The 21800-nt window shown below is 40.5% G+C and overlaps 1 protein-coding gene across 1 annotated transcript in view; it reads left to right on the top strand.

The window, feature by feature from the left end:
• The first annotated feature begins 1182 nt into the window (after positions 1 to 1182).
• The window catches only part of LOC148374275 (unconventional myosin-VIIa-like), a 43462-nt gene continuing 22844 nt past the window's right edge, over positions 1183 to 21800 (top strand). Inside the window, exons 1-23 of the mRNA XM_088354842.1 lie at positions 1183 to 1194; positions 1268 to 1369; positions 2405 to 2557; positions 3936 to 4004; positions 4090 to 4205; positions 4289 to 4416; positions 4520 to 4662; positions 11595 to 11708; positions 11916 to 12069; positions 13558 to 13634; positions 13717 to 13836; positions 15094 to 15236; positions 15326 to 15536; positions 15651 to 15786; positions 17405 to 17571; positions 17654 to 17794; positions 17949 to 18107; positions 19541 to 19633; positions 19850 to 19944; positions 20051 to 20135; positions 20237 to 20338; positions 21285 to 21429; positions 21554 to 21771. Coding sequence (XP_088210968.1) covers positions 1183 to 1194; positions 1268 to 1369; positions 2405 to 2557; positions 3936 to 4004; positions 4090 to 4205; positions 4289 to 4416; positions 4520 to 4662; positions 11595 to 11708; positions 11916 to 12069; positions 13558 to 13634; positions 13717 to 13836; positions 15094 to 15236; positions 15326 to 15536; positions 15651 to 15786; positions 17405 to 17571; positions 17654 to 17794; positions 17949 to 18107; positions 19541 to 19633; positions 19850 to 19944; positions 20051 to 20135; positions 20237 to 20338; positions 21285 to 21429; positions 21554 to 21771 — 2883 coding nt within the window. The remainder of the gene's footprint in view (positions 1195 to 1267; positions 1370 to 2404; positions 2558 to 3935; positions 4005 to 4089; positions 4206 to 4288; positions 4417 to 4519; positions 4663 to 11594; positions 11709 to 11915; positions 12070 to 13557; positions 13635 to 13716; positions 13837 to 15093; positions 15237 to 15325; positions 15537 to 15650; positions 15787 to 17404; positions 17572 to 17653; positions 17795 to 17948; positions 18108 to 19540; positions 19634 to 19849; positions 19945 to 20050; positions 20136 to 20236; positions 20339 to 21284; positions 21430 to 21553; positions 21772 to 21800) is intronic.

Raw genomic sequence — 21800 nt, 5'->3', positions numbered from 1 at the left:
ATCCCCTGATCTAAAACCTACATGAGGGCAAGGAAAAACTCAAAAACCTCAACATGAGGAAAATGAAGAAACCTTGAGACTGCACATGAGGTAATCCCAGGATGACCGGTCTGCAACGGATGTCACATTACATACAAAAATAAAATATCAAATGTAATATGAAGTAAAATATAAAAGGGATGACCAGGTTTTGACATGATGTACACCAGATTTTTTTTCTTTTAATGATACTGGTGAAATTAGAAAAGTTGCTTTGAAAATCCATCCATAAAATGTGCTTGAATTTGGCTGTTAAAAACATGTATGAACCTTGTATCCCTTTAACCAACAAGTTAATGGAAACTTAAACCACCAGTAAAACAACATAAACCGTTTAGTGGTTAGCAAACAAACGATGACTACCACATGGATTTTCCCGGAGAGAATCAGTGGTTCCCCCTCTGTTGATTTGGTTTATCTCTCATTTAAATCTTTATTGCTGAGGCAATCTCAAAGATGGTTGACAGTCACACCTCATATATACCGACGCCCACCACGGTCCAAAGTCTGCATATAAATTCAGGCCACTAACTTTGAACCCAGTAGACACACAATGCCGTAAGTTTGTTTAAATAGGCTGTTATGACTATTCAAACACATCGAATATGACGATACCACTGGATTTGTACTAATGATCGTTTTTTAGAGATTAAAGGATAAATACATGTAATGATATTAATATTGAAGGACATCAGGGCAGTAAAGTAATTAACTGCAGTCGATATAATCCGATAACTTGTTTTATTTAAAGAAGCAAATAGATTCCCCTTGCCTTCAGCACCACCTTATTATAAAATGCATGATATCTCCTACGTAATGTAAGCAGCCACCTTCTATCCTATTTCCGCTGTTGGTACAAAGTCAAAAGGCCATAAAGTATTTTCGCCGGAGTGTTTCTTCCCTCTCGGCTGTGTCACAGTGCACACATAGCAAGCCACTCATCATAAGGATAGAATAACTGATTTCATGAAGATTTGAAAGGTATAATCTGATTTATTTTATGTGTGGGGAATGAACTTCAAGTGATGATCAATTCATCTGTTGCTGATTTGCTTTATGTGCTTTGCCCCTAAAAACAATACCACTCGATAAACATTGCCTTTGTTTTTCATTTTGGATGCTAAGGAACATTGCGAGGCGGTGATGCTGAGAAAGGTAAGACAAGTTGTGCTATTGTTATCATTTACTACAAAAAAAAAATGACGTCATATACAAACACCAATTTCAGGGTGAGTGGGTTTGGTTGGACACCGACACAGGAGTGCCAATCGGAGCCAAAGTCAAAGTAACGCCGAGCGGTCGGCGTTTCCTGGTGGATGATGTGGGAAAGGTGAACCTTCTATAACAGTGGTTCTCAACTGGTCTGGCACGGCTACTCTCATTGCACCCTAATGACAAGCTGCAAACTAAATCAAGAAACGCATTTTACTTCTCAAACTTTTCGGATTAAAGTTTTGTGCAGTTTAAAGCAGAGATAGTAGAAAAGATTCACCTTTTTTTTTCCAGAAACAAAATTACCAGTAAAACCAAAACGACTTCAAGTACCGTATAAACTTATATAAACTCATACAAGCAACCCCCAAAAACTGCTTTAAAAGATCCAAATACTAAAAGAATTCTATAACCAATTCCATACCCAAAATGATATAAAAATCGTGCACCTAAACAACGATAATGGCTTGATTGTATAGATAATAAAGATCAATATACTGGTAGAAAAACTAGAAATATAACATTTTTAAACCCTATACTGTAACTTAAAGCAGTGCTTCAATGGCCAGGGTTGGGTAGGGTTACTTTAACTGGATTACTTTCTATTACTTTTGGATTACCCCAATACCAAATATGCTGATAAAAGACAAAATAAACTAAATATGAATGAAATTACTAAATTTTGTGCAGGCTTGGGGAGTAACGGAATACATGGAACAGCAAAAATGATGTTGGCAAGCTGTTTGGATTTATTTTCATTTTCTTTCTGTCGCATTTTATGTTAGTTTTGCCGGAGATCAGAGAGATCAAAGCCAGGAGAGAAAGCTTACCACGTGTTGTGGGTCATAATTTTATTCATATTTAGTTTCTTTTGTCTTTTATTAGCATATTTGGTATTGGAGTAATCCAAAAGTAATTGAAAGTAATCCAGTTAAAATAACCCTACCCAACCGTGTCAATGACAGACACTCGTACAATATAATCATATTTCCAAACATTTTCTTTTTCAAATCGATTGATGTTGTTAATGTTTTCCACTCAACACCCCACAAGAACCCCTCCCTCACCAGTTGAGAGAGACTGATCTTTATTGATCATTCATACCGAAACATTATTAAGCAACCTGGCTACCAAGTTCACTTTCTGGGCCCAGGAGCACAAATTGTCCCCGGAACGGGAGGCCACCCTCAAGATCATGCACCCGACATCGGTGGAGGGAGTGGACGACATGATCAAACTCGGTGACATGACAGAGGCCGGCATGCTTCGGAACCTGCTGCTGCGACACAAACAAGGAATCATTTATGTAAGTTATAAAACTAAAGGTTACGAGTCCGTTACAAGGACTTATTCAAGTGATCAAAATATAAGGCGCACCTCAAATACCCAATTTGGTCAGAAATTTGAAAGTGCGCCTCATATAATGCGGAATATTGTGGATACAATTAAAAAATGCATATAGTTATTATAGATATGGGTGACCATACAAGATTTTACTGTATATTACAGTATTTGAACAATGATTTAAACAATAAGCATCGTTAATCTAAGTTGCAAAGCGGGAATTGAACTTGGTTAGTGGCAGTGAGAGCGCAGACACTTACCCACTAGACTGCCAGTGATACAGACAACCTATGACAAGGCCTTTGAGCTTTCTCATAATCACACTGATTTGCATAGTGCATTTTGATAGGTTAAACAGTCTCTATACTTCTTCACGAGCGAATGTTAGAGAATGGTGAAAACAGAAAGTCTTTCAACAAAATACTACACAAGCTTCTTTACGTATGTATGCATATTGAACCAACACAGGTAAAGAAGTGGAGAGACTGTTTAACCTATCAGAATGCACTATGCAAATCAGTTTTGCAGGTACAGAGAATAAAAAAATGGTGATAAACGGATACTATATTGTATGTCATCCATACCATTACTACTACTGGTCTATTGGAAAAGTGTCGGCGCTCTCACCCTACACGGGTTCAATCCCTGTTGCATAAAATGTTTTGCGATTTTGGTCAGCAACATTGACTAATCAATTATTTCATAACCTTGAGTATATATCAAGCTCATGGGTTATTCACGAATACACACAATAGTTCCTTCTGTAGACTCCATTCTCCCCGTACAATCCGTTGCTCCTCATGCATGAAAAAATATGTCGAAAGACCATTTTGGGGGGCTGTGCTTTGTGATCTTGCTTACTTTTAGTGCAGAAAAAATGGTAAATCAAGATTAAAATTTGAAAGAAATAACAGTTAGGTTGGTATGAATTTTAAAACAGATTCGTCAACTTTCTCAGGTGTAAAGACTTCCTGGTAACTGAGCTCTCCTAAATCTGCTTTGTTACTTTTAGATTATTCTTTCAAGGTTTCAGGCGAATGTCATAATTTCAATCAACGCAGAACTATACATTTTGGACTACAATTTGCCTTCCCTTATCTTGCTATGTCGCAGTTTGAGCCTACCAAAAACTAGTGTTGTTTTCATCATGGAAAAGAGGCAACATCTTTGTTTAGGCTGGAAAAGTGCATCATTCTTCTTTCCCTAAAACTAACTAGCGCCATCATCCTCTGCAAAGAATGGTATTTAAGAATGTAACTCCATTGTTTGTAAGTAGTTTAATCTTATTTTACCACATGCATTTCTGCCAACTTCTGTTCTTTTATGGCATTTTTTTCCAGACTTACACAGGCTCGGTGCTGGTCGCAGTGAATCCCTACCAAGTGTTCCCCATATATTCAAAAGAGCAGGTGAGCATTCAGTTCCTTATCATTTGAAGTGATACAGATTTTTTTTTTCAATATTTTCAAACAATTTGGTCATTTTGTTCTTCAGGTAAAACTTTACCGTGGTAAGAAGCTTGGGGAACTTCCTCCACACCTTTTTGCCATTGCTGAATCCTGTCACTTCAATATGAAACGCCACCTTCGAAGCCAATGCTGCATCATCAGGTTGAATATTTTCGCCTCACTCAGATGGCCAGGATGACGAAGAACAGCCCCCCAAAATTTTAAGTTTTGTTTTTCTGTCCAAGTGGAGAATCCGGAGCAGGCAAGACTGAAAGCACCAAGTTGATATTGCAGTACCTGGCTGCAGTCAGTGGAGAGCTCTCTGAACAGCAAATTGAAAAACAAATCCTGGAATCCAACCCAATATTGGAAGGTACCACATACCATACTTCAGTTTTTCTACTAAAGGAAAAAATATATTTTTAGTTTGCTGGAATTTGAAACTGTATCCTATGCTAAAACAATTGTTTTCCAAGCCTTTGGAAATGCAAAGACCATCAGGAATGACAATTCTAGTCGTTTTGGAAAATACTTGGAGATCTTCTTCAACGACAGCGGAGTCATTGAGGGCGCTCGTGTGGAGCAATACCTGTTGGAGAAATCTCGGGTTTGCCATCAGGTGAGGCAATAATCTTTACAAAGACCCATTATCTTTCCGTGAGATATGTTTTTAGCCGACATCTTTCGATAGAGTCATAGATATCGGCTTAAAGCATACTTTCACTGTTCCCGGTTCCCTTAACCGCCTGGTCCAGTTCTTTTTCAGATTCAGATTCAGATTCAGATTCAGATCTACTTTATTGTCATTCTAGTACACGTGTATACAGAACGAAATGTCGATGCATCTGACCCCCAACAGTTTCCTTGAATGTACAGATATAAATAATGTGGTATTGTATTTTGGCTACGTGTAGTATTTTACCATAGTGCCGATAGTGCAAGAAGAGTAGCTAACCAGATGTGCAATATGGGCAGTCAGGTTAACAAGTCAGGTACACAGTAACATTAACACTGTAACAATAACGCTGTAATTACAATAGTGCAGAGAGCAATGTGCAAGGAGTGGCAAGCTATAAAAAAAACTGCCAGTAGTGCAAAAGTCAGATTAGCAGCCGTTTAGATTTAAGTTAACTATATGTTAGATTGACCATTTAACAGTCTAATGGCCAGGGGGACTAGACTATTGCGGAGCCTGGTGGTCCTGCACCGCACACTGCAGTACCTCTTCCCAGAGGCTAGCAGAGTGAACAGTCCATGATGGGGGTGAGAGGGGTCCCCGGTAATGTTTTTTGCATGGGATAGGCAGTGCTTCTGGCCAATGTCCTGAATGGAGGGAAGTGTAGTCCCGATTATTTTCTCTGCTGTCCTCGTTACCCTCCTCACACTACCCCAGTCGGTAGCGCTGCAGCCTCCACACCACACAGAGATACAGCTGGTCAGGATACTCTCTATGGTGCCCCTGTAGAATGTAATGAGGGAGGGTGGGGGCAGGTGGGCTCTCCTCATCCTCCGCAGGAAGTACAGGCGCTGCTGTGCCCTCTTAACCAGTGATGCAGTGTTTACGGACCAGGTGAGTTTGTTTGTAATGTGCACCCCTAGGAACTTGATACTGCTGACAACCTCCACAGCCTTGTTGTTGATGCAAAGTGGGGCATGGTTGGGCTGGTTTTTCCTAAAGTCGACAATGATCTCTTTAGTTTTGTCGACATTCAGGACCAGGCTGTTGTCCCTGCACCAGCCCACCAACTGCTCCACCTCCTCTCTGTAGGCCAGGTCGTTGTCATCCCTGATGAGGCCCACCACTTGTTTCTTACTCAAGCTTTGTTACTTAAACTGAAAGTGTATCTCTACTGAACTTAAATTAGGAACTAGCAGATATTGCAGACAGAGGATTGTCACCTACCAACTGGTCATTCATCTGACAAATTAGACGACTAGGAGGCCTGATGGACTGGCGGACCCTAAGACCATAACGGTCAGGTTGAGCACAATTAACCTGAGCTTGAAGGTCTGGGACAGTCAAGTCTAAACAGTCAGTATCAGGGGAGTCTGCGTCCGGATGGTCAGGGTTCAATGGGGTCTCGTCTGGGAGACCCATACCCAAAGGGATCATGTTTTCAGAGCACTGTGATGGGCTTTCCGTATTGTCACTTGAAGTATGGTCAACATCTTGTTCGGGGATGTGCTGACTTCCTCGACTGGATGTATCAACACTGCGAGAGTCGGACTGGGCATCAGATCTGCTGTCTAGTGAGTTATCCTCTACCTCTGGATGAACTTGCTCTTCACCTGCCTGTATCACCCAGTTTACTGTACGGACATCAGTGTCTTCAACCGCGTCAGGTAAATCAGGGCATACATCACTTCCATGCATAGCAGCGTCAGACTCTGAGTGTTCAGATTCGCTGGCCAGATCATCCTCTAAGGGCAAGAAGCTAACAGAGAGCAGCAAATTCCTGTGAACTACCTTTTCTTTGCCCGTCAGACAATCCTTGACTCTATAGACATTGAGATCAGGCTTGAGTGATATGACTTCATACGGGGTCGACTCCCACTTGTCTGCAACTTTGCGTTTCCCCGGGACACCTCTGTTGGCGATCAACACCCGGTCTCCCACGACGAGGGGTGATCCTTTGGCCCTACGGTTGTACAGCTTGGCATGACGAGTCTGTTCTCTGAGAGTATTCCTCTGTACGATCTGAGCAGCTTCATGTAGATCTTTCTTCAGATGGCGTACAAAGTCAGAGTAGCTGACAACAGCATCATTGGTATTAGCATGTTGAAACATGACATCGACAGGGAGACGAGGGATCCTACCAAACACTAGGTAAAACGGTGCAAACCCTGTTGTCTCATGCTCTGTGCAGTTATAGCAGAATGTGAGCTGCTGCAGCATTTGTGGCCACTTTGCTTTGGGCTGAGGGGGAAGGGTTCTGATCATATCTCCCAATGTTCGGTTGAATCGTTCTGCGATACCATTTCCCATGGGGTGGTACGGAGTCGTATGGGATTTCTGCACCCCTGCCATCTCTAGAAGCTCTTTGATCAGTTTGCTCTCAAAATTAGCTCCCTGATCAGAGTGGATACGCCGTGGGAAACCATAGACAAGGAAGAAATCCTGCCACAGACGGCGAGCAACTTGTTTGGCGGTTTGATTTCTGCAAGGGAAGGCGTGCGCCATCTTGGAGAAATGATCAGTTACGACCAGGACATCTACAGACTTGTTCTCTTGCTCAGCAGTCCAAAAGTCTATACAGACCAACTCCATAGGCTCAGAGGTGACTATGTTCTTGAGTGGTGCACGGTTGTGTGGTTCCGGTGTTTTCCCTACTACACAACGCTGACAGGATTTGACATAATTCACAACATCACGTTCCATGCCATTCCAGAAAAATCGTTGCCTCACCAGAGACAAAGTACGGTTCTGGCCTTGGTGACCTGCTGAGTCATGTAAACCTTGAAGGACTTTCTGTTTCAATGAGTCAGGCACCACAAACTGGAAGATTTTCTTGGCCATGTGAGGATCTTTCCTTATTTTGTAGAGCATGCCATTCTGTATGGTGAGTCTGCTCCAATGCTTCAGTAGTTTCATCACACTAGGCGACTCGACAGCTCTCTCACGCCTGGTAGGTCTCTTGTGTCTATGCACAAAGTACATGGTTCTGCTTATTGTGTTGTCCTGTTCTTGTAAACCAACAAGCTGACTCTGTGGGAGTGCCGTTGACTGATCTCCCTTCTGCAGAAGATTGAAGTTAGCATCTGTTCCCATCACTTGACCCACGCCACCAGTGGACTGAGCACTGAAGACAGCAGCAACTTCTTCTGATGTCACAGAACCATTGGAGCCTGATGGAATTGCCCTTTTTACTGACTCGTCTGATGTCCCAGCACTCTCGTCTACAACAGCGTGACAATTGTTGGATACTCTGAACACCTCTTGCACAGTACTGTTGTTCACCCCGTTGACTTGGTCCAAGAGCGAAGTATAGGGCTCGGTAACAAGGCGATGACTCACACATGACCGTACAAATGGCTCACGGCTCAGAGCGTCGGCTACGATGTTCTTTGGGCCGGGAATGTACTTCAGGTCAAAATTGTATGCAGCTAGCTTCGCTACCCACCGCTGTTCACACGCATCAAGTCTTGGTTTGGTCAAAATGTATGTCAGTGGGTTATTGTCGGTCCACGTGGTAAAGTGTCTTCCTTTCAACCAATGGCTGAATTTATCACATACCGCCCATTTCAAGGCAAGAAATTCGAGCCTGTGTTCAGGGTAGTTGAGCTGGGAGCGAGAGAGCGTCTTACTTGCAAAGGCGACTGGTCTGGCTACTTTTCCACCTGGTGGCAGCTGTGACAGGACTGCTCCAATCCCATCAAAGGATGCGTCGACAGCCAGTATAAACGGCGCATCAAAATCTGGGTGGGCCAGAGTGACACCTGTCACGAGGTCGTGCTTCAGTGTTTCAAAGGCGTTCTGGCATGCATCGGACCAATCTGCCGGCGTCAGCTTCACTTGACCTTTCTTGTGGGCTCTCTTGCGCTTATGCTTGTCACCAGATTCAGATGTGAGCCTGAACAGAGGTTTTGCCTTCGCAGAACACGCTTCAATGAAGCTTTGGAAATACATCACCATGCCTAGAAAAGATCTGATTTTACTAGGGCATGGCGTCTTGCCATCTGACTCCATTAGATCAGCGACTTGTACGTCATTTATTGCTCTCACCTTCTCTGGGTCAGTCCGAATTCCATCCTCACTGATGACATGCCCAAGAAATTTCACAGTCCGTCTGAGGAAAAAACACTTTTTGGGTGCTAGCTTGAGGTTGTGTTCCTTGAGGCGAGTAAACACCATCTGCAGGCGTTGGAGTGCAACTTCCTCCGTGGGGGCAAACACCATCAGATCGTCGAGGTAACATAATAGGCTCATGAAATTCTGATCACCGAATATCGACATCATCATCCTCATAAATGTTGCTGGGCTGTTGCAAAGTCCCTGAGGGAGCCGGTTGTACTCGTGAAGCCCGAAGGGTGATGAGAATGCTGTGTACTTTTTGTCATCAGGGTGCAAGGGGACATTGTAGTAGCCTGACGTCAGGTCCATTGTGGAGAAAAAGGCATTTCCCCCAAGTGCGGCCAAAGCATCAGCTTGATGCGGTAGTGGGTAGGCATCCTTTATTGTTCTTGCATTAAGCCTTCTGAAATCAGTACATACCCTTAGTTCTCCATTCCGCTTCCATATGAGAACAAGCGCCGATGCATAGTCGCTAGTTGACTTCTGAATAATTCCTTTCTAGACGTGAGCTTCGTCAGCGAAGTAGCAAAGAGCCTGTTCTCGGACGGCACCACCAACTGGGGCCGCGTGGCCAGCCTGGTGGCCTTCGGCGCCGTCGTTTCGCAGTATCTCAAGGAAAAGGGCCGAGCGCACTGCGTGGAGCCGGTGGCCCGAGAGATCTCCTCCTATTTGCTGTCGTATCAGCGCAACTGGCTGCTGAAAAACAACTCTTGGGATGGCTTTGTGGAATTCTTTCGGGAAGCGGATCCCGAGTCTACAGTGAGGAATACCTTGAGTGTCGTCAGCATACTTCACGTTTCATACTTTCATACTTCATACTTCATATTTCAACCTTCCTCTTAAACTGCTCCCTTTGGACTGTGCCCTGGAGAATAATGTTGGCTAGTCCTGATGATCTTGTGACGTGACCATAACACTGTAGTATTTGTCCGCGCACAGTTGAAAACACTGAACAAGAGAAAATATTGAATTTGTTGATAACGGTGAAAAAATATGACTCCTAAACGGGCTAGCAAATGGCCTTTTTTAATTTTGTAAATTGTCAACCGCCATAAAGTGGAGATTAACTGGTTCCCTTTAATCAATGTTAATAGTTCATGAGGGGTTAGGAGTATGGGGCAGGGGTGTTTTAGGGGGTCCCAGTAAATGTAATGCAGTGCAGTATAGTGTCGATGCAATGCGCCACCTCTTGATGCCTTCAAAGTATATCTTAAAATTGAGTTTGTTTGATATTACAAAATGTATAGTAATCACTATGTGAATTCACTCAAAATTTGGAATTACTCATTTTCGTCTTTGCAGTTTTAGGTGAAATTTATGTAGAAACCTTTTTTCCCAGTTATTAAGCATTTAAATCAAAGAACACATTTAACACATACAAGTACTGCACACTATGTTGACAAATGTTATTTTTACTTATAACTACCCTTTCAGGGACTGTTTAGCAAATCAGAATACAGGTTAAAACAAGGGGTTACTGTATACAAATTTTTAATGTAGCAATATCGGACCAAATGTGTTCAAGGGGAAATGTCCTCTGATTTTAAACTCTTCCACACTAAAGTTTTGGAAATAATACAATCACACCTTACCTCTGAGACAATGGCAATATATCTGTTCTCATAAAATGAAAGTTACTTTGTCGGAGACGAAGTTATAAGGTAGTAGTACGCCACATTCAAGAAAACAACGCAAACCCATTCTGCACTGAACTGGACTGGCAGTGCTTTGAAAGACCAGGCACACAGATAACTTTCAAACATTGCATTGCATTTTTTGAATATTCTTGTTTTTTTCCCACTTATGTTTCTAGTTGTTTGATATCTAAGTACTTCAAATGAGCCTTACTTTCACTATCACAAGCATTGCTGGGAAAACAAACTCCTAGTGAAGGGTCCCTACGGTTGTATGTACCCAGCCATTTTGATAAGGAGAGAAGGGTCGCTGGTTGAAGTGTAAAAATGTTCTGGAATTTTCATCTACTAATAATTGTGGTAAAAAACTCCACACTGACTGTGTTTTTAGTGAGGAATTGGCATTTTAAAACAGAAAAAAAGCTCCAAAATGTTGATTCCGTTGCATATATCTCTTTTAAAGTTGGAATATTTTCTCATACTGTTCCCAAGAAGTTTAAGATGATAACACAGGGTAATTAATTCTTGGAGTTTAATCCAGTATTTATTGTCCAATCAAATTGAATTCCTCCTTAAATCAGCTTGATCTGTCTTGTTAAGCGATTGTGCAAATCAGGTCTAATCCCTTTTCGGACTGAGACACATTTTGATGCGTTTTTACAATTTTGGCCCTTGATTGCCAATGTCACATGGGCGCGTGTTGAGTTTTATATGGTCTTTTGACATGTCTCCTAATCAGTTATCAAACTATCTCTGGGGTGTGGATTATAATGTGCCCCAAACAAATTACATTACATGTGCTTTGTTACTGTTCAGACTACAAATCCTGATCCAATAATAGTATCAAGCTCAAAGTTGGGACGCAGGCTCTAAAACACTTGCTCTGTATAAATGATTTAGGTTAGATAAGAACTTCCCTAATGAGCGTATGTCAGCACCCTCAAACACAATTGAGAGGTGCATGATAAAATCCTAGAAAAGGAATCTTGATGGGAATAAAAAGTGGTTCTCCAAATACCCGGTAATAAAGCAATAATGAACGAAATGAATTTCCGAGTGCCTAAACAAGACGTTTTTGCAAATACATTCAGCAATGGTAAAAATAAGTCATTTTTTCCACATCAGGCCCGGGAGGAGCGCAATTATCATATCTTCTACTGCATGCTGTCAGGAATCACAGCAGAGGAGAGGGAACGTTTGCATCTAAAGAAAGCACAAGACTACGTTTTCCTTACCAAGGTACTAGAGTGTTGTTACCTGACTTCTTTTATGAACATTGAGTAGTTTTACCTCAAAAACTACAATGTATTATTGTCCTCATTAGCACCCCGTTCATGAAATAAGGTTTCCCATTGATTTTGTCCAGTCAGAACCATTGTTACCCTCAAAGAGATTGTTCAAGGACATTTTCACTTGGTCGACCTGCAGCTTTTTTCTGTATTACAGGGGGACTGTATTACATGCGAAGGGAGGGTGGACGGGGAGGACTTCCAGCGGATTCGATCTGCCATGAAGGTTCTCACCTTCTCCGATCAGCAATGTTATGAAATTCTCAAGCTGCTTGCGGCTATACTACACATGGGAAACGTCTTCTTTGAAGGCAAGTGCTGTTTTATGGAGGAAGTTGTCTAATTCATCAACAAATACATGAACATTTCACCTATTGTGTAAAACCTGTTAGAGCTGAAATTATGAATACAGGACTGTCTCAGAAAATTAAAATACTGTATTGCAATTTTAAAAAATGAGAGAATTGTCATACACTCTGCATTCATTGCAAAATAGCTGAAAGTCTTTTATTATTTTAATATTGCTGATTATGATGAAAAATCAAATGTCCCATCTCAAAATTTTAGAATATCATGAAAAAGTGAGGCGGCACGGCAGCGCAGTGGTTAGCGCATGTGCGGCACAGTTCATGTCATGGGAACCTCCTGCGTGGGTTCAAATCCAGCTCCAGACTGCCTGTGCGGAGTTTGTATGTTCTCCCCATGCTTGCGTGGGTTTCCTCCGGGCACTCCGGTTTCTTCCCACATTCCAAAAACATGCATTTCAGGTGAATTGGCCGGTCCAAATTGTCCCTAGGTGTGAATGAGCGAGCGAGTTGTCTGTCCCTGTGTGCCCTGCGATTGGCTGGCAACCAGTTTAGGGTGTCCCCTGCCTACTGCCCGATGATTGCTGGGATGGGCTCCAGCACCCTTGTGACCCTACTGAGGATAAGCGGTGCAGCTAATGAGATGAGATGAGATGAAAAAGTGAACTAGTAAGCTGTATACTAGTTAAGCATAATCTATAATTTTAAAATGATGAGAGGCTGGCAAATTTGCAATTGATTCGTATTGAGTCCATTATGTATGACATTTCTTTTTTTCTTTTTTAAAATTTGGATTACAGAAGATGAAGAACTTTATCACAATATTCAAATGTTCTGAGAATCTCCTTTACATGTAAAGAACCGTGCAGATTTCAAATAGGATGGAATTGTCAGACAGGACGAAAGGAAGACTGAGATCACTTGCACATGTTTCTTGGTTTTATTGAAAGGAAGGAAATGACAAGGTGGGATTCTTCGATCCGTTGGTTGGCGGATTGACGGAACTTGACAGGCGGGTGAAGGCTTGGCGGGAATGTTCGCGGAGAGCCGTAATAGTAGTATTGCTGGCCGGGGCTGGAGAAGAAGGGCGTCGTAGTATTCAGAAGAGTGATCAGGAGTCAGACGGGCAGGGCAGGTCGTAGGCAAATTCAGAAACTGGTCGGCAACGGAGATCAAGCAGAAAAACAGGAGGCAGGCAAAGAGTCGGGCTACGGGCTTTCTGAGCAGATGGCAACAAATCGCATAGTACAATCAGACAAAGTGTTACCGGAAGCTGGGGATTTAAATGTACAGGGTGCACCAATCAGCTGTCCTGGCTGTTGGCGCCAAATCCTGAACACAGGTGTTACCGATCCGGGTGATTGTGACAGGAATATGTTACTATTGTAAGGAATTTAGCTTTAAATATTAAAAGTATTACAATCAAATGCTTTATTTGCTTATCCAGGACCACGACTCATTGTAAGGTGAACTAACTTTTTGTTTTTTCTAAAGGAAACACACAAAATAACTTGGAAACTAGTGACGTCAGCAAATCAGAACATTTCGGCATTGCTGCATCACTGCTCGAGGTTCGTCCTATCACCATCAGAAGCTGGGCGACAACAACATAATCCTTTTTCTGAAAAATCCTGTCATGCATGTTTTGGATAGGTCCAGAATTCTGTGCTGGCTAACAGTTTGACCCATCGGTCCTTTATGACCAACAGGGAGAGGGTGACAAAACCTCTTGATTGTGAGCAGGCCTCTGCATGTCGCGACGCCTTTGTCAAGGTCTGTTCCGGTTATTATAGTACACTAAGTTGTATTTTTAGTTTCTTCAAATACATTTCAAAGACAAACTAGATGAGGGGTTTTTTTTTTTTCGCACTCTAGTGACAATTAAAGAGATTTGCGGATGGGGGTGACTAGGTGGGGGAGTTGGCGGTTTCAGTTACTATGGAAGACCATTCCCGCCAGTTAAAAAGGGGGAAGTTCACTTTTTCATCTTGTGTAAGAATCCTGTGTCTTCATGTCAGAAAGTAGGTGGTTGTTTTTTGTTTAAAGCCTTTGAAGCATGTTTTTGCCAGTAAGGTATTTTTACCCATACTTGCCATAAGACTTTTTCTAAGACTGTAATTGTGTCTCTTGTAATGAAACCACAAATTTAATCTTTATGATACATGGTTTCAAAGTGCCAGCAGACAATGTGTTCCTAAAATCAACTTCTTGATTTAAGTAGATTGTGACTTGTTGAGACTTTTTAGATATCCGTGGAATGAAAAGCCTGATCATGCCTTGCAGAGGTCTGAAAATTAAAAAAAAAAATGCATACTGTATATCCACTGGTGGAAATGGGCTTAGGCTGGTTAATTTAAAAATAAAAAAAATCAAAGAATCCCTTCAGTCATTTGAAGTCAAACCTTTTTGACCCAACCCACAGGCATACATTGGCTTCCGACAATGTCGATTTTCGTTTCCCCTGTGACACCGCCAACAAAACAGCAACATTGTAAAAACACATCAAAATGTGTCCCGTACTTCAAGGGTCTTTAAAATAATGTTAAGAATATATATGGAGTCTTTTTTTTACTGATAAAATCCTTTATTTTGCAAATCTGGTAGGAATGGTCTTCCACAAATTACATTTTAGGCCAGTTTCCAAGCTCTATCTTGTAAATGTTTTTGTCTATTTATCCTGGCGTTCTTTTTTTTTTTTTCTCTTTAAGTCTTCTTCACATAATTATCTTGTTTATCCTGGAATGCCATGTCTAATGGTATTGCAAACAAAGTTCACTGTACTGTTATCAATGACAATTAAAAATATTCAATCCTAAATTATATATATATGTTTTTAGCATTGATTGAAACTGATAGTGACAAGTTTGAATATATTTTGGCACCATTCATTTGTAATATTCTGTTTTTTATCGACTGTTTTGGGGAAAGCGGGTGTCTGATGCAGCATCACCAATGTCCTCAGATAGGTGGTGTGTCAGAATGCCAGCATCATGTTAATACAACAATGTTGATGTCTGTGCCTCTACCCAGGCAATCTACAACAAACTTTTCATCTGGATTGTTGGGATCATCAATGGTGTTATCCACAAAAGGATCGCAAGCAACCACAACTCACCCTATCTATCAATTGGCCTGCTTGATATATTTGGCTTTGAGAACTTCCACATTAACAGGTCATCATACATACATCTCTAGCTTGTAATCACGTAAATAATTCATAAAACTCGCTTCCCGAATTGAACAAAAGACACATTTTCTCCAGCTTTGAACAGTTGTGCATAAACTTTGCAAATGAGAAGCTGCAGCAGTTCTTTGTGGGTCACATCTTCAAGCTAGAGCAGAAAGAATATCTGAAGGAAAACATTGTGTGGAATAACATCAACTTTGGTGACAATCAGAAGATTCTGGACCTTTTGGCTGGGAAACCTTGTAACCTCCTTGCTCTGATTGATGAAGAGAGCAATTTCCCTAAGGTGAGGTTGTTGTCCTGTATTAGCTAGATCATCTTGGTGTCATAACTTTTGCTCAGGTTAAATCTCTGGGCCTATTGTCATTGCAAATGATTGTAAATATTGTGATTGTGGCAGGGGTCAGATCTGACTATGCTCAGCAAGATGAACCAGCAGCATCATGGTGATAAGACCTTCATCCCATCTAAGAGAGGACATGACACTGACTTTGGAATTCATCATTTTGCCGGCGTTGTTTACTATGATTCCAAAGGTAGGTCAACTAATTGCCTGTCAATTTGCTGTGAATTAATCCAATAGTATTAATAAACTCTTGAGGTAAAACATCTTAAAAAACTAACCTTTGAATCAAACTTTTACTCGTACAGAGTTAAAGCTTTTTACTGGCAGTGTTAATATTTGTAACCTACCATTTTTGAAATATTGTAATCAATTATGTATTCTTCTTATTAGCAATAAAAATGTTCTTTAAACTCAAACATTTTAAGACTGCCGCTGTTAATGTAAATATAACAGTCTATAGTTTTTTTATAAATGATATCCTGGAACAGCAGCATGGTGACGCGGTGGTTAGCCTATGTGCGGCACAGTTCTGAGGTCATGGGTTCAAATCCAGCTACTAACCTTCCTGTGCGGAGTTTGCATGTTCTCCCCGTGCTTGCGTGGGTTTCCTCCGGGCACTCTGGTTTCTTCCCACATTCCAAAAACATGCGTGTTGGGTTTATTGGCCGGTCCAAATTGTCCCTAGGTGTGAATGAGCGAGCAAATAGTCTGTCCCTGTGTGCCCTGCGACTGGCTGGCAACCAGTTCAGGGTGTCCCCTGCCCACTGCCCGAAGATGGCCAGGATGGGCTCCAGTACCCCCACGACCCTACTGAGGATAAGAGGTGCAGTTAATGGATGGATGGATATCCAGGAACAACATGATATTGTGGCAATTTATTCAGGAAACACTGAGTAATTTGGATGGATTTAGATGGACTACAGTATCACAACAGTGTCAGATTAGTTGTATCACAATTGACTACAGATGTATATTTACCCTTTAAATGATACAGACATTCTAGTCAAAAATCAAGAATAGCCCAGTGCCGATAACTCTCATCAATAATACCAATGCTAAGGATTAGCAAGTAGTTGTAATAATAATATAATTTATTTCAAAACACCTTTCAGGACACCCAACTGAAATAAACTGAATATAAAACATCAATAAAACAAGGATAAAACCAACAAGCAATAAATACAAAAAATAAAAACAAAATACAGTTACCGTTTATCTGATACAATTCATCGGTTGTTGATGGAATTGTGGTTGATACTGGTTTTGATGTTATAAAAAAGACTGAGGAATAAGAAATAGCTGTCATTTGAAGAAATTTAAATGAAAGACATTTTGGTATTTTTTTCAAAATATCAGTCTTTTTTATACACTATTCAAATCGACATCTGGTTAAGGTATCACTGACTATACAAGCTGGGTAAAGGTATCAGTCTGAAAAGAAGCTAGCCTCTAATATCCCCAATTGATACTTTCCCTGTTTAACAAGAAGAAGAAAAAGTTCAATTGGTACCAGCCAGGTATGGATGACCTTTTTGAATCAGTATCAGTCTGAGAAAAGTAATGCTGAACATCCCTAATGGAAAAAAACACTTTATATTTTAAATCATTAAATAAATTCATTTAGATGAGAGCACAGGTAAGAACTACCTTGGCATTTCCGCTTGATGCACCTCCGCCGGTGCCAAAGGGGCACTTGACGCATCTCGTGGCATACTCATAGCACACATAGTATGGAACAGTGATCAAGTGTTATTTAGGAAATTGCCTTCGAGGATGTTTAACAAAAAAAAGATACATTATCCTTTAAGGGTTCCTTGAGAAGAACAGAGACACTGTGAGCTCCGACATTTTCAAGATGGTTGAGATGTCCACCAACAAGCTGCTTCAGCAGATTTTCATGGCCGAGCTTTCACTCAACGGAGTAAAGAAGGCAATTAATAAGAGGATCATGATGACACCTAGGAGTTCCATGAGGGTCTGAAAGCGTTCTCATTTTGGAAGAAAACGAAAACATTTTGCACCACTTCACTATCCTGTTTGCGTTATTTTCCTTGCAGTCACCTTCTGACAACCGCAAGCAAGTGGCAACCCTCAGTGGTCAGTTCCGGCAGTCTTTGGACGCCCTCATGAAGGCCCTCTCTCTCTGCCAGCCGTATTTCATTCGCTGTTTCAAACCAAATAACAACAAGCAATCTGAGGTGTGTGCTTGATCATCTTTTACACTAAAACAACATTGCTATATTGCTATGTAGGAAAACAGCAACTTAGAAAATGTATTGTAGTTTCTTGTATTGAGTATTTTGCAATGATCAAATTCCTTTTATAAAGTGGTATTTGTTCTGCCCCTTGAAGGAATTTGACCTGGAACTTTGCATGCGTCAGCTGAGATACTCTGGCATGATGGACACCATCCGCATCAGGAAACTGGGTTATCCCGTTCGCCACAACTTTGCAGAATTCTTGAATCGCTACAGAGTGCTCTTGAAGACAACCATCTGTGACCCAGAAACGGTTAATTGTCTTTCAAATCATTCCTTATTAAATTGACATTTGGATCAGCAGTATAAAACAAGGGTAACCAAACTGTGGCCGGAGGGCCGTAACAAGCCCACCAATGGATTTAATTCAACCTGTGAGACATTGCTGAGAGAAGCATAAGAGAACAAATAAGTTGAAAAATTACCTTCAGTTTTTAATATGTTCACTGAATGTCACCAAAACCATTCACTACTCAACCCACTGTACTACCTGTATGTGATCATTTATCAAAAAGAGAACATTTGTAGGATTGGCCCATCCCGATCTTATTCGATTAAAATAGAAGTCTTTGTTAAAGGAAATACGGTTGCACTCACCTGGATTCTTAGACTTTGTCCCTTTGTGTACCCTCACAAAATCTTTACTTTTTTATTGTGCACATGGCTGACATTCAAATAGCTGGCTACATTTTTCTGTATATGATTTTTACAAATGAAATTTGTTTTTTAAGATTTTACATTTAATGCAATAAAACAGTTCTGTAGCCCTATTGCATTGAGGTTTTCAATGAAATTATCAAAACGAGTGCTAAAAAGTAAAATATAACTTTGTTATTACTTTTAACTAAAGTTGTATTTGTAAATGAATAATTGTAAATTTTGTGTGTTTTTAAAACAATTGGATAAAATGGTCTCTTTATAAACAAATAGTCACTCATCCGTAAACTCAATAGACTATATCTGGCACCTCACTTCCTGTTACTACTGTACCAGAGTACTGTTTAACTTATCCTCCTGTACTGCTCTACATGTTTTCAGCATGCTCTCTGTTACAAACTCGACTAAACTGAAACATATCACATAAACAGCAGCTAAAATCATTGGCTTACCCACACCCAACCTCACAGCCTTAAAAAAACAGGTCGATTATCTGAATGGCAAACACTTTAGTCCAGGATATCACTTACCAACTACAACAATACTTCATCCCGCTACGGTCAGGGCGCAGATACAGAACATTTAAGATTCAGGAGGGCCCACCTCGGGAAAAGCCTGATGCCCTCTACCATTGCTTTCCTAAAAAACAGGCCTCACTGACCCATCCAATCAGTCTGCCCTCAATGTCCCACTTCATGTGTGTACGTCATTCTGCTTTTTTTTGTAATGTAATGCCCGCTGTTTTTGCCAGTAATGTCGGTGGAAGTGAATTCCCGTAAGTGGACCAATAAATTAGATCTAAATTGACAATGAATCTAAATTGACAATCAAACAAAACATATGCAGGTAAATGTTAAGGAAAGAAAACTAGATGGCCTTATGTTATGTTTCCCTCATGCATTGCTGAGGTATTGGATTTAAGACTGTATCGACATCTACAAAAAATTAAATACTGTACATCAATTTGCAGCGAATGAATAGAAGGGTTGGCTCCTTGTCAGCATTTATCAATTAAACGTTTTTCCGCAGAGCACTGCTGCCGCCTGTTGTGAAGCCATATGCCAGACGGCGTTTGAAAAACCTGACGAGTGGAAAATAGGAAAGACAAAGATTTTCCTGAAGGTTTGGAAAACCTTTGCATTAGTTTGTATGCCTTGATGGTATTTTCTCACACGGGTGTAAACATCTGATTTAAATATTTGAATACGGATCTGCCATTTTTAAATTTCTATTCAAATAATTTGACCCAAATTATAGATATGTTTAGAAACCTTTCAGTCTTATGCTAATATTTCCTGGGCAAATCCAGAGACTGGAAAATAATTTATTATTTTTCAGGATGCACACGATGCTGTGCTGGAACGCCTGCGGGAAGAAGAACTAAGTAGGAAAGCTATCGTGATCCAACGATTCATGCTGGGATACAAGCACAGGTACAAAATGATTTCTTCTAAGTGTATCTCATATAAAAGACAATAGGAAGTTTTTTTTTTTGCTCCTTTTTTTTTTGCAAAAAGTGATTGCTCTGCTTTTTCACAGAAAATCGTTTCTAAAGAAGCGGAGAGCAGCTGTGGTCTTGCAAAAAAACTGGAGATCTTACAGAGAAAAGAAGGCAGAGGAAAAGGTCCTATTTTCATCATAGTCTCTAACGTCTTGCTTCTATTTTGGCACCGGCTGTAAAACGGTCCGAAAAAACATTTTCCCTCCTACTCTTGCCTCTAATAGATCCTGCACGGTTTAGAACGCTTGGTGTCAAAGATCCGTGGTCAGAAGCTTCAGTCCAAGTATCAAAGGCAACGAGCGGCAGCACTCACTTTGCAGGCGCATGTATGTATCAAGTATTTATTTGGTAACGTTTTCAAATTGTTATTGCACTACTAGATATAGAAATAGACATTTTTTTTTGTTTGTTTTCAGTTTGACACTCTAGCACAATTTCATGGGACAATATATTGTTTTGAACATAGGTGGGATGTATGAAACTGCGGTGTGAAAGTAATTCACAAAAATCCGTACACTACTCAAGTATTGTTTTTTATTTTGGTGATTTTTTTCTTATAAAAATTAAATGTATTTATTCTCTCTAAATTATTTTGACAGGATGATCTACATCCACTGTACTGTGTATCTACAGTGAATATAAGACATCAAGACATCAAAACAAATAATTACACAAAAGTGCTGTTAAATCACATATCTTAAGTTTAGATAACACTGCTCTATGGGAGAAATCCCCATCTGTAAAAAATAATTTGTTTGATTAGAGCAAAATTAAAATCAGATCTTCCTAAGATCTGTTTATCAGTATTCAATTTTTAGGAAAATGGATAACATAAATACATCTTAATTCTTCTTTCATTTCATGACCTTCAAAGGCCAATTGGCATTTTATATCTGTACTCAAGTACATTTCCCAGTAGGAACTGCTATTATTAGAATTAACGAATGCACACATATCGTTTTTTTTTCTTAAATACTGAACAGTAGTACTTTTGAGATGCCTGGTGTTTACTATTCAAACAATGTAGGATGTGACTGTATGTTTAATTAAACATGAGATCAAAACATTTCGTTGAGAGTTGGGGTTTGAGTAAGACTTAGGTTTAGGGTTAAAACTCTTTGTTTGCATTATTGGGTGCACCTTTTACGATACAAATATCTAATTATTCTGCTAAACATTTGAGCCATGTGTTTTGTTCTGTTGGTAATCCGCACAAAATTTTATAAGCTCAAGTAGTATAAATTAATGATTAATCACTGACACAACGTGCAGGTACGGGGTTACCAAGCGAGGAAGATTCGGAACCAGAAGAGACAAGCAATCCTACTGCTTCAGGCTTACACCAGAGGTTTCCTGGCAAGACAATTATTTGCAGGAATTAAGACAGAGGTAAATCCTGAATCTCATGATATCCAATGTCGTTATTATATATTGTCAATTTTGCATCGACCACAAGGGTCTTCCCGACTTGCATATTCCGGATCCGGTGCATACCGTGGATGCAACTTATACACCGGACGCAGTGCATTCACCGGATAGAGTGCATACACCTGATGCGCCTGAACAGCTTGGCGGCGACGATGACATTGCCTTGGAGCTTCAGCGCAGACTTGAAGAAGTCATTTTAGAAGCTGAACAGAATAACGAAAAACCTGAGCCAATCAGAAAGTTGGATTTGGAAGAGGATAAAAAAAATGACATGATCATACCTATAGTGACCATTACAACATGTGAAGATTTGCAATCAGATGAAATTGAGGTTCGATAATTTTAACTATAAAGTTGTGG

Source organism: Urocampus carinirostris, chromosome 1 (assembly GCF_059441175.1).
Source record: "Urocampus carinirostris isolate Australia breed hairy pipefish chromosome 1, RoL_Ucar_1.0, whole genome shotgun sequence".
Taxonomy (NCBI): Eukaryota; Metazoa; Chordata; class Actinopteri; order Syngnathiformes; family Syngnathidae; genus Urocampus; species Urocampus carinirostris.
Note: the sequence above shows the minus strand (reverse complement) of the source record. Positions and strands in the feature narration are given on the sequence as shown.